Source organism: Pezoporus wallicus, unplaced genomic scaffold (genome assembly GCF_028554395.1).
Source record: "Pezoporus wallicus isolate ANWC-B61680 ecotype Strahan unplaced genomic scaffold, APGP_CSIRO_Pwel_v1 contig_12129, whole genome shotgun sequence".
In the NCBI taxonomy this organism is placed as follows: domain Eukaryota; kingdom Metazoa; phylum Chordata; class Aves; order Psittaciformes; family Psittacidae; genus Pezoporus; species Pezoporus wallicus.
In genome coordinates, this window is record NW_026642642.1 from 18346 (window position 1) to 30873 (window position 12528).

Sequence of the window (12528 nt, forward strand, 5' to 3'; positions counted from 1 at the left end):
CTCCCATTTCACAAGGAGTCAGGTGGAAAGAACAACGGATAATGGGCACACATTACTCCTGGGGAGATTCCAACGGGACACAAGGAAAAGTTTTCACAATGAGAACAATCAACAATTGGAATAACCTCTGCAGGGAAGTGGAGGATTCCCCAGCAGTGGACTCTTAATGTTTGCTGTACAAGGTGCTGGGACATCAAAGCTCATGCTTTGCCTTGAAAGGTTGGACCAGATGATCCTCAAGGTGCCTTCCAACCTGGTATTCCCATGGCAGGGGTTTGTAATTAGATGCTCTTTAAGGTCTCTTCCAACCTGTTCTGTAATTCTATGACAAACCAGAGCCTGTCCCAGGGTGGTGGAGTGTGAATGGTGGGAACGGCTCCTGCAAACACACAGGCAGGTTGTGACTTATGCAATAAGTTCTGTCAGCAAACAAAAGAGAGAAAATCAGGAAAAAAAGAAAAACAGGAAAAGAATAATAATAAGAAAAAGAAGCAAAGTACCGAAACCCCCAACCAAGTACAGCTGCTCCTTTCCTGAGGTACGGACACTGCCGCCCTAGCTCCAGGCAGCGGGAGGGGACCCTGTCTGCCTGCCCGGGGCTTCCCACCGGCACACGATGCCCCCCGGTGCCCGGTCCGGCCCGGTCCGCCGCTGGCGAAGGGGCTCCCGTTCCCGCTCCCCCCGTCGCAGGCCGGGGGTCCCGGCCGGTTGCCGTGGTGACGGCTCTGGCGGCAGCGGCGCCCCCTATGGGCCGCCTCGGGGTGGCAATGGCGGGTGCCCCGCCCCTCCCCTCAGCGGCGCGGACCCGCCCCGCTGTGGGTGCCGCCGCCGCGCCCGGCCCGTGGAGCGGGAGGCATGAGGAGCGGAGCCGGGGGCGGCTGCAGGGGCCGCGGCTGAGGCGCGGCGGGTGCCGCCATGTCGCTGCTCTGCGTGCGAGGTGAGTGCGGGCGGCGGCTGCCGGGCGGAGCGCGGGGGGTGCCCGGTGCCCCGGGAGAGCCTGACACCGGCCCCGTGCCCCGCGGGAGGCGGGCAGCACATGAGGTGCCGTGGTCACGGACGGCGGCTGTGGGAGCGGGGACAGGCTCGGGGTCGGGAGCGATGCCAGGGAGCAGCGGTCCCGCCCGCTGCCGAGCCCCGGGAGGAGCCGTGTTTGACTTTGGAGGTGGTTTGGACGCGAGGTGAGGCGCTGCCGCGGAGTGAAACCGCGCTCGCAGGAGCAGGTTGCTGTCACGGGCTGTAGCAGTTGTCACTGTATACTCACCCATCACATGCCTTACTGTTTCACGTACTCTGCTGGTTAGATTCTCATCCTGCTAGCGAGCTTTGTTCCCTTGCAGAACAGGTTACTGAAAGGCAGCACTTTCTGGATTACAGCGCTAGCGGCTGCTCCCTCCTCTGCGGTTTTCAGTTTCTCGCTCTTTTGTGCCAAAGAAAAGAGTAAAATCCCTGGGGAAAGCCACCTGCCCGGACTGACGGTGCTGGGACGTGCCTCCCGTCAGCGTTCTGTGCTGAACACCGCGGTCACAGGCTGTCCCAGGGAGCCAGCCGTGCCCTGCGGCTTTAAAGTGTAGTGTTAATGTTCTCAACGCCTTTCCCAGGTACGATGAAATAACTGGCACCCGTGTGCTGCTGACAGTTCAGCTCTGCTTTCGCTTGCATCAGGTGGTTTGGTAGCACCTCTTCACTCAGCTGCTTGTCACCTCTTTGAATCAAAACCCCTTATTTTGCTGGTGGTGTTAATGGAGCATCCTTCAGTGTGCATTATTCTGGGGAGAGCGCTTTTAAATTAACTTTCAGCCCTTTTGTTAATCATACATCGTGTCTAAGGAGTTAGAGGTGTGCAAGTGTGAAGTTTATCTTAAAAACGCTTTTGATGCAATTCTGTGTACCCTTCGAAGCACAGTTAGCATGTCTGGTCCAGTTTGTTTTGAAGGCTTTGCCAGAATGTCTTCACTGAAGGTAATTCTGACTGGCTCAGAGATTCTTCTCAGTTACAGGTGTTTCTTCACTTTTTTGGTGGCTCACCCTCAAAGGGTTCTCAGGGTGTCCTTTAAAGAAATGTGGTGTTTAGAATCATAGAACGGTTTGGGTTGGAAGGGACCTTAAAGCTCATCCAGTTCCAACGCCATGCCATGGGCAGGGACACCTCACACTAGACAGGCTGCTTAAGGCCCCATCCAATTTGGCCATGTGAAGCTGACAGTGTTAAAGATGTGTACACCATCTACTAAGAGTAGTGAAAGAATGTGAGCTGGATGATTGAGTTATTGGAACTGTCCTGCCTTTTCAGGATATTAATTCTTGGTCTGTAGAGTCTTTGGGACAAAAGCATTTCAGCAGCCTGGAGCGATGTGCTCTCCTGTTTGGCTTTTTCTTTGGTTATGTGTAAAGAGCTAAAAAAAGAAAGTTGAGGTGGCTGGTGACCATGTGTGATGGAGAATTATTGTGAAAATTGCGTCTTTCATTTCCATCTGCTGTGCTAAGATAGTAGAAAATACCAACAGTAATTTAGATAGATGACACTGAGCAACTTTATTGTAGGGATGCAGAATGCAGTCAGTTTACTGAACTTGAAGAAATGTGTTTTCTGAAATAGTTGTGACTGCAAGAACAAGCTGATGAGATCTCACAAGTGTGAACTATGGAACATGAAATGGAAGTGTGTTGAGGTAGAGCAGTCTGAAGAACAAAGCAGTTACCAGAAGAATTGATACAAGAAGAAGGCTTAATTGTCACTTCTTTGGAAAAAAAATCCCCATCAGACTGAAAGCCATATCTTTTGTATTTTCCCTTCCCACCAAAATGAACTAACCTTTCTGAGAAAGCAGTGCAGCTACTAAAAAAACAGCTGGAAAAGCTGCTTTTTAATATGAATATGTTAAAAGTGGTGCACACTTAAGACTGCATAGTAGCATGGGGTCAGATGCTGTAGACCTGGGATTAAAAAAAGAAAGACAATTAAAAAATCTTGTGAAATAAATGTAGGTGATTGGGGCACTGTTAATAGCCTCTGAATTGCAGTTCAACAGATAAAGGGAAATGTGGAAAAACCCGTAAGTAGCAGTGTAACAAGAAGCCTGGCAGACAGAAAGATAAATTCACTGATTTATTTCCCCCCCTCCCACTTGAATTACGCACATTAATAGTATTTTAATGAATGGCTAATCTAAAACAGCACACACCAAATGTGTCTGTGTGCTGCCTTTGTGCCTGAAAGAGCTGCTAACGTACATGGCTTCTTGATTCATGGTTTGCAGTACATTTCTTTAACATTTTCTTCTTAGAAAACAGGTTGGTTTGGTTTTGTTTTGGGCTTTGGTTGTTTTTTTTTTCAGAATTATTGAGCTGTATTTGCCATAGAAGTACCAGACAGAAAATCTAAGCTCAGAGGAACTGTGAGTTTGGGCTCACCTGCATGTCTTCAGAGGATGTCTAATCCAAACTAGTCATTTAGGATCCTGCAATAGCAATGGAGAGAAATGTGTCACTTGCCGCAACTTCAGAACTTATCTTGGGATAAGAAGGACTTCACTGGAGAGCTGCAGTCTCTCCCCAGTCACTGTAGGGGAAATCTAGATGAACCAGGACCAGATGCCCAAGGTTGTTGTGTATGCTCCATCCACGGCAGTGTTCAAGGCCAGGTCAGAGAGAGTCTTGGGTAACATGGTTTAGTATGTGGTGTCCCTGCCCATGGCAGGGGGGTTGGAACTAGATGATCTTAAGGTCCTTTCCAACCCTAACTATTCTATGATTTTATGATTCCATGTGTGAAGTGAGCCAGTGATAACAGGCTGTTACAGGAGTAAATTAAAGGACTCTTTTGGAGTAGAAAAATAGGGGAGGGTGTAAGTGAAGTGAAGGAGAAAACAAATCCTGAATATTACATGACTGAGGCTTTTAGGGGAGACTTCTCCGTATTTTGATTCTACTGCTAGAGTGCAAAAGAGATTGCATATACTCTTGTGTAGAGCAGCTGTGTCTGGATTATGTCTGGTAATCTTTTCTTGGCATAGCTTGCTTTATTAGTTTGCGTTTAGTGTTGTATTTGTGAAAATAGTACATATTAAATAAAATTGTTCCCGCTGAAGCAGTCTAGTCTTTCATACCAGTCTTGCATTGTTAAATTTCCTTGGCCTTCTCTTGGAAGTCTTGATTTTACCTCAGATTTCAACTTAATGAAATTTATTCTTCTCAGCACAACTTGCAAGGGTTGTAGCAAAGGAGGATCCTGCTGAAGTTGTATCACCCTGTCATGGGTGCTCTGTCATCGGTTCCTTTGCTCTGTTTCTGTTTTCCTGAGATATCAGACCCTTTCAGTTGCCCACTTTTATTACATCTTACTTTGTCCACAGCTCTTGCTCTCTCAAGATAGCGATGGTTCCCTTCTATTTTACCTCCTCTGTGCTTTATAACAGTTTATGCTGTCTCTTCAGTGCTGTTGTATTCCTAACTTCTTGTCTTCCTGACTTCATTTGTTATACAATTCCCTTGTATTCCTAACTTCAAGTCTAACTTGTCTTCCTAACCTTATCCATCTGATAACTGTACTAATAAAAACCATGTTTCTTTGACTGATACCTTGCCTGTCATCTTCACTGTGTCAATGTCTGAAATCCTTTGCTGTTGCAAGGATATTGGCAGTAGGGAGCTTCCCTCATCCCTGTACATGGTACCCGGTTTAATTCCCTGAGGGCATAGTCCTTTTGTTTAATGTGCTTTTGTCTTGGGGGCTGATCCGCAGTATCTGTGTGAGATTTGGCTGCCTGAGGTATGTGGGAGACTGAGTTAGGTGACCTCTTCTGGTCTTGCACTCTAAAACTTTAAATTAATGTCTGCTGTATGAAATTACACTGTCTGGATGTCTCAGATGTTATATTTTTTTACCTACTGTTTATTTTGCTGCTGCTCTGAAGAGTTAGAAAAGCTTGTTTATGCAGTTATCATTTTATCAGAACAGTTGGAGTGTTGGAATACTACCCAGTGAACTTAGCTGTGCGTCCCTGTATTGCCAGCAAAATTCATGTTCTAGTGCCTGCCACCAGATTCAACTCTGTTGACATCCAAATGAAGGGAGTGAACAGGGAAAACGGAAATGGATGTTAATAGTAACAGAAATATGGGGTCGTCTTGTGGGGTACTTAGAAATACCCATTACTTAGAAGCTTGGTAGTCAAAACATCAGGGATTTTTTTTTTTGTGTTTAAAGGTTTTCTTTTCCTCCCCTGATGCAATAATCTCAGGCTTACTCTGGTATTCTCTGTAAGGGTGAATGCAGTGCCTCCAGCTCTTTCTGTCTCAAGGGTGAAAGTCTCTAGCTGGAGCTCCCTACATTGCACAGAACTGGAAAAGAAACCTTGCTTGTCTTTATGTAGATCAAAATGGAAAAGAACAGAATTAGACATTAAAAGCAGTAGCAGAAGCACAGGTTATAAAGGTGGGATATTAATAAAAATATAATGCTTCATGAATAATTTGCATTCATGTAAATGTTATGAACTCCTTTTCTCTAGCTATAATTAGTCAGGAAGCTACTGGTCTATGTAGTGTTGGAACAAAATAAAATGCATTAGAAATCTGGATAGTAACATGAAGATAAAAGTCTTTGCTACTAAAGGACCTTCTTTTCACTGAGACTTAAATTTGGGGTTTGTAAAGTTGTAATCGATGGCTTAATTGAAGAGAAAACCTTTAAACTTTCAAGTTGCTTCTGTTGTTAAGTAGGAATGTTTAAAACCTACAAACCACGTTTGGCTTGTGATGCATTCATTTCCCTGTTTCAGACCATTGCTCCTTCAGTTTTGGATGCTGTTGCTGCAAAAGCTTCAACAAACAGTGTGGAGTCTTCGTTTTAAATATTTGGGAACTAGGAGGTACTTGACCCTCCCTTGTAATTTTCAGTGGGATGAAGGAAAAGTGCAGGAGTTCCTGAACTTTAATAGCATCTGCTTTTTTTAACTCGCTTGGTGACCTCTCAGTTGACTCCTTTGCTTGGGGATCTGCCAGGTCAAACTTTAATTAAAGTCATTAAAATACTGTTTTAATATGCAACAAAGTGCTGGATTTAATCTAAATGCTGAAAGAGCCTGTTTTTGTACTGTAACAGCCTGAGAGGTAGTTGCAATTTACATAATGGCGTATAAAGTCCAAGCAAGCGAGACTGCTTTTTTTAAATCCAGGACCTTATTTCAAATATTTGACTTGGAGGCATGTGAAATACGTATGACTGGTGGCAAACGATCCTTGTGCAAGTTTCCTTTGAAATTTCCTCCTGCCTTTTTTTTTCTTGCCTTTTTTTTTTTAATGCCTTGTAATCAAATGTTACTCAATATTTTGAGAAATACTTGAATCAATTGGTGAAAGCTGTTCTTGATGCGTTTCCAGGAGAGCTTAAACCAGAGTAGTGTGCCTTGTAACTCTTGCTTCCTCTCCGGCTTTTTCAGATAGTTCACTGTGTGGTATTGCGAACAGATTGGGAACTACCATAGGGTTTTCGTCTGCCTTTTTGGCAGGTTAAAGCTTGTACCTGGCATTCCTGGGTGTGAAAGTGTGTGAAAGCAACTTGCTGTTCTTGTCTCTTGTTACATAGGACTCCTGTATTTTGAAAGGTTTCTCTTTAGCACCTGAGTTTGCTCTTCTTTGCAGTCTTTATTTTCTGACCATATTTATAAAGCTTCTATAGAAATGAAAATTGCTTTTAGTATTCTTGTGCTGATCTCATCATCATTAAGCAGAGAACCGAAACCTGCTTTATTCCTATTGCCAGCTCCTGCTTATCTTTACATGCATTAGCCATCTTTGCCAAGGACTTTGCTGAAATAATATTTTGCTTGTCTACTGTGACCTGTAAAATTTGGCAGATGCTTTCTATGGTATGGATTCCTATCGTGTAGGTATATCCTGGGTGTTTGGATCAGTTCTATCTGCATTTAGCAGGATTTCGGGTGTTTTTTCTTTTCTCTTAGGCCCTCTTTATACCTGACTAAGCTAGTGTGCATAATGCTGCTTTTATTATTTGCCTCCTCATTGGCTGCTGTGTCCTGCTTGATTTTTTTATAAAGGGCAAATGCCCATTCTAGGAGCAAAAATGTCAAAAAAAGGAAGGCATTTGCTATGGGATCCCCCAGTAATCATGGCTGGTATCTCAAGTGGCTAACCATTGCCCTGTTTCACTGCCTTTCCACCATATTATGTCATTTACATGTTAATGAGGCTGTCCTGCACTAGCGAGTCATACGTCTCAAAAAATTCTGCATGTTGAATCTGTGCAGTATAGATCAGCCTTTCCAAATGGGTATTGAATAGTAGGCATTGCTTTGTCTGAACTTTAACTCGTTAGACACTTCAGGCACTTGCCTGGTGTTCTCTGTCGTCTGTAGGTACATCTCCTCCTGTTCTTCTTGAAGCCTGTTTTCTATTCTCTCAGGATGCATTGAAAACAAATGTCACTGGGCTACAGACTTTGCCATCTGAGTAGCAATTATCTAGCCCTTCTGATTTTTACTATTTCCATCTTGGATGTACTGTCATTTCACTTACCAATGGGCTTGGAAGTATTTGGTCTCACAGGTACTTGCCTCCCCATGGGCACAGGGCATGGATGCCTGTTGCTTCTTCACCATTAGCAGTAAAGTCAATTAATGGGATGGGAGGGCAATATCCTTATTGGTGTGTTTTTTTTTTTCTTTAACATAAGTTTTTGTTATATTTAATGCTCTTCCTTCTTCCTGCATCTAATTTCCTACACCCAACCTGTGTTGACACTATTTCTTTCTTGTTTATTTTACCATGGGTTACAGCTATTTGGGGTGGAATGGACTAAATCTGTACTTCTTGGTTGAGGAGTAGTTGCTTTTTGCCCCCCTAGAAAACTCTGAATAAATGGTTCCTGCATCTAATATCACAGTTTCAGTTTAAATTTATTCTTCTCAATCAATTTTTGAATAAATACCCTCAGCTTTATGAAATTCACCCCTCTGAAACGTCCCTGTTTTGTTACTGGGGATTGTCTTTGGGCACACCATGTTCTATTTGATTTGATCACAGTGACTGCAGGGAACTTTTACATAATTGTTTTATAGAAGTAAATTGTAGTGTGGATCCAAAATAGTTGTTCTCCTGTTAACAGTTTTTGAGTTGGAATGCTTTTTACAAGTTTTAGAGGAACTGAAGAAGTACTTATAGGCATATGAACTCTGCAGCATTTCTCTGTTTAACTGTGTTTATGTGACTAATGCTGTCTTCTGTGAAGAGTTCACAGATTACAGTTAAATACAGAACTGAAAGGGAGTCGGCTACCTGCATCCAACATGGAAGCAGAGACCTTCAGCTTATGGAACTCCTGTGTTGAGAGAGAATTAAATCAAGGTTTTGCCTCACTCGTGTTGTTTGCAGAATTCACTTTTGCTGGCCAGACTTAAATTTGTCAATGTTTTAACATTGCTGGGCTGGGTGAGTGGGTTAGAAACTATGTTAAAGGGATAAAAACACTGGTTTTGTTTTGTTCCCTTTTTGCATTCCTTTCTCCTCTCAGCTGAACGTCCCATATGAATGGAAAGTGAATTGGACTGGATTGGCATGTTTGATGACAGATAAGAGGAGGTGTCTTTGTTTGAGATAATCTCTAGCCTAAAACTGTTGGAGTGTTTTAAAAGAAGTTTGGCTTCCAGCCTTGACCGTGTCCCTTTAAGGAATACTGGTTTTAACCGTATTACTTAAAGCTCCTGTGACTTAACTCTCTTAATGCTTTACAGCTAAATGCTCTGCTAAACAAGCTCCAGCATTTCCACCACAGAGACATAATTATTAGGTTTAAGGTAACTGCAGATTTACACTTTCGATTATTGACACGCTCAATGTTTATTTTCTTAGCTCAGGACAATGTAGTAATACTCAGTTTAAGAAACATCATTTAAAAAAAAGAATAAAAAAAATAAAATTAGTTACATGACTTCTTGGGTCACCCGTCTCTCCAGATGAAGTCTGCTGCATATACCTAACCTGCTGTTGTCTTTATTGGCCTCTTCCGAGGACAGGAGTTTGGAGCTGAGTATGGTGGCCCATTAAAACTTTCATTCTTGTGAGCTTTTATGGCAGCAGAGCGGTACAGGCCCTGTGGCAGGAATGCAGCTTGTTTGAATAAGGCAGTGTGAATTGATGAAGGGACAGCATCACCTGAAACCTGCTCTGGAGGATGATACAGGGCTGTTGTCCAAGTCCTGGGCTGGGAGATGTTTTTTTTGGCTTGGGAACAGACAAGAGTTGTTGCTTGAACTCCTTCTGTGATAGCAGATCTCTCCCTTCATCAGTTTTTGAGCCACTGGATGCCTGATCGAGGACATACAGCCTTATAAACTTCTAGCATAGGGAGCTGTATGCTTTATTCTGCTCTGTACTGATTGTTGGCATCCTGAGTATCACAAGATTACTTACTGTAAGGCTTTTTTTTTTTAATTTTCAGCAAATCCTTGACCAGATTGTTCAACAACTGCTGTGCAAATTGAGTTCTGTCAGAGTGCTGTGGATTTTTTAAATTGCTCTAAAATATGTTTTAAGGATATTTCAAAACTGTTCCATATAGAATCATAGAATAGTTAGGGTTGTAAAGGACCTTAAGATCATTTAGTTCCAACCCTCCTGCCATGGGCAGGGGCACCTCACACTAAACCATGCCACCCAAGGCTCTGTCCAACCTGGCCTTGAACACTGCCAGGGATGGAGCATTCACAACTTCCTTGGGGAAGTTATATATAAGAATATAGTCAGGAAGTGATGGAAAGGCTAGGCATGATGAAACTCTGGGTCGAATCTCACTCTAGCCATGTTGTAAACTGAAAATACCTGCTTAGCAAACATAGCAGTTTCCAAGGAATCAATCCATTCATATCTATTCGTATATATTCATATATGAATATGTAGTTATTTCAGTTTCTAAAAAGAAACCCTTTAGAGACATTTCCCTTTCCTGGGGGTTGTATAAACCTCAGAACACGTGTTCAGGAAACGTCCAGGGACTTCATACTTCCACTACCTGTGATGATTCATATTTAGTTGTCACAAAGTCTTCTTTTGTGACAACCACAGTCCTTTGAAAATGAAGTCCCTGTGGAGTGTTGTGACTGCCATTATACGCTGGAGATCTACAATCTGTAGATTCTGGAAATCTTCAATAACTGCTTTTTCTTGTGGGGCCAGGAAAACCAGGCACAAATTGAGATAATGCCAGGGTAGCTTATCACCTTGTGGGTGAGGAAGGAATCTGACTGCTGGGTAAACTAATACACACATTTTGTACACCTTGCCAATTTCAGGAGTTATTCTTCATCATGAGAATTCTTCAAAGGCAAGCAGACAGTGTTCTTCCTAAGATTATTCGGCGTCTGTGGAAGGCACGCTTCATGTGGCTCCTCTTTCAGAGTCTGAAGGGCCATAAGCTACTAGAAAGCTGAGACTGGCTTCAGTTTCTGACTTTGGAGCTCTGATGCTGCTGAAATCATAATGCATTTCATGATTAATGAGGTCTTGCTTGAACAAAATAAATACTTGATATTTTATAGATCAAACATCCCTCAACCTTGCACTACTGATCCGAACCTAAACTTGTAGCATGTATCTTGAATTTGGCACACAATGTGCGTATGGATTGGTGGGGAGGGAGAAATGGATGTGAAACAGTAATTTTATTTCAGCCTTTTCCACCTGCTATAACTTGCTGAGTGTGGAAAATTTTACTAGATTTTGATACATCAAATTGAGTAAGTGGAGTCTATGTATGCTCCATTTTAGTAGGAGATTTTTTTTTAGGAGATTAACTGCTTATAAACGCTATAGTTATAAGGGCAGACTGGATTGTTGTAATAATCTAATACGTAGGACATACTAGATGTAGGACATAGTATTTTTTTAGTATAACTAGATAGAGTCTTCTAGAAAAATATCAGATTCCAAATTAAAATCGATGAAGGATTTTCTGTAGTTTTGGCAGCTTTATGTCATCATCATATGGGACAAATTTATGCTTTTTAGACTGAACTGGTGTTCTAGCTTCATCATCGTAACAGCAGAAGTTGGTTTGCGTTTCCTTAGGTTGGAGAATATAGTATGAAATTTGTGCTACTTGCTCTGCAAGTACTTAAGGATTTGGAAGGATGGAGTTTGGTAGTGTCTGTTACTTGAGTAGAGAGGTACGTGGCTGTTGCATTCTGACTAATCCAACTAGAATGACAAGTGTTTACATATTTTCCCAGGGCTGGAAAGAGATCAAGACATGCCATGCCTTATCGGACTGCAGTGTTAAATCAGTGTTTTGTTAATGCCTTGCCTGGGTTGGAGGAGCATGGTTTAACAGAGCTCTACCAACAAACCTTTTACTTCTGTTGTAAACTTGAGTTTGAAGTTACTGGTTTGACGCTTTTGTCAAAGATACAAAAGTGTGTTCAGGCTTTATTGGAGCAGAGCTGCAGGTGGTAGAAGTCTGAATACAGATGAATTAACCCCATGTATATGCATTGTAGTCTTTTAATCATAGAGCATCAGGAAAGAGCTGGTGTGATGAAATAGGGATTACATGGTCCTGAAATGACAAGTGACACAGTTACATAAAATAAACAGGGAAAAGCAATTTAATTAGTAGTGTTGAATCTGTTTCCAGGAGGGTGCAAACACGTTAATGTTATAAAGCAGAGTGGGGAGTTTGTGACTTAAAGTGGTATGAACGGGGCTGTTGAGGTAGGACTAGGAATGAGCCCTCAGGGTTAGCAGGAGCCATGAGGAGTAGGGGTTATGAAGGGAACAGAGACGTTGGAGGGGATGTCCTGTTCTGGAAAGAGAGGAATAAAGGTGGCTGGGAAAATTCCACTCTGTTGGTAATGCAGAATTGTAAAGCAGCATTAGTGTGGATAAAGGAGAACCAGCTGGGCTGAAATTGCATTGGGAAGAGCTGATCAGAGGTTTTTCTGTGGTAGCATGAGAGATCTGCAGCACGTAGTCCCAGATTTAAATGTGGGTAGAAATCTTGTAATATGGTTATAGGGAAGCACCTCTGGGTATTGTCACTGTGAGAGACTAACTTCCCACACCAGAGAATGAATGCTCTTGATAATGGCTGGGTACAGAGGACTGTTTTATCTGGCAGTTACGTCATAAGATAGTGACTGGAGCCATAAAACTGATGGAGTTAACTGTAGACTTAAAAAAAAACCCCTGCAAAACTGTAAAATGCTAAACTGTAGCTTTAAAAATCACAGAAGATGCTTCAGGGAAGCTGGGCTTAGAAGTGAACTTGGTTTCAGTGATCACAACCTAAAGTAATAAGTTAAACAGATAAACATGTAGACCAGCAGCTGTTGAGCCACTAACGAGACTGAAGAGGCTTTCTGGTGAAGTGAGGAACTTGGATACGGGGGAAGGCATGAAATACAGTGAAGCTACAGGGGTAAATATTAGCATCTCAAATAACAGAAGAGACTCCACCTAGGAAATAACCCCAGAGCTGATGATACACCTGATCATTGCGTCAGAATCTGGTGAGCA

The 12528-nt window shown here is 42.7% G+C and overlaps 1 protein-coding gene across 1 annotated transcript in view; it reads left to right on the forward strand.

Annotated features, from left to right (window-relative positions):
• The first annotated feature begins 805 nt into the window (after nt 1–805).
• UNC13B (unc-13 homolog B) overlaps nt 806–12528 on the forward strand; it is a 212565-nt gene continuing 200842 nt past the window's right edge. Inside the window, exon 1 of the mRNA XM_057431178.1 lies at nt 806–937. Coding sequence (XP_057287161.1) covers nt 916–937 — 22 coding nt within the window. The 5' untranslated portion in view covers nt 806–915. The remainder of the gene's footprint in view (nt 938–12528) is intronic.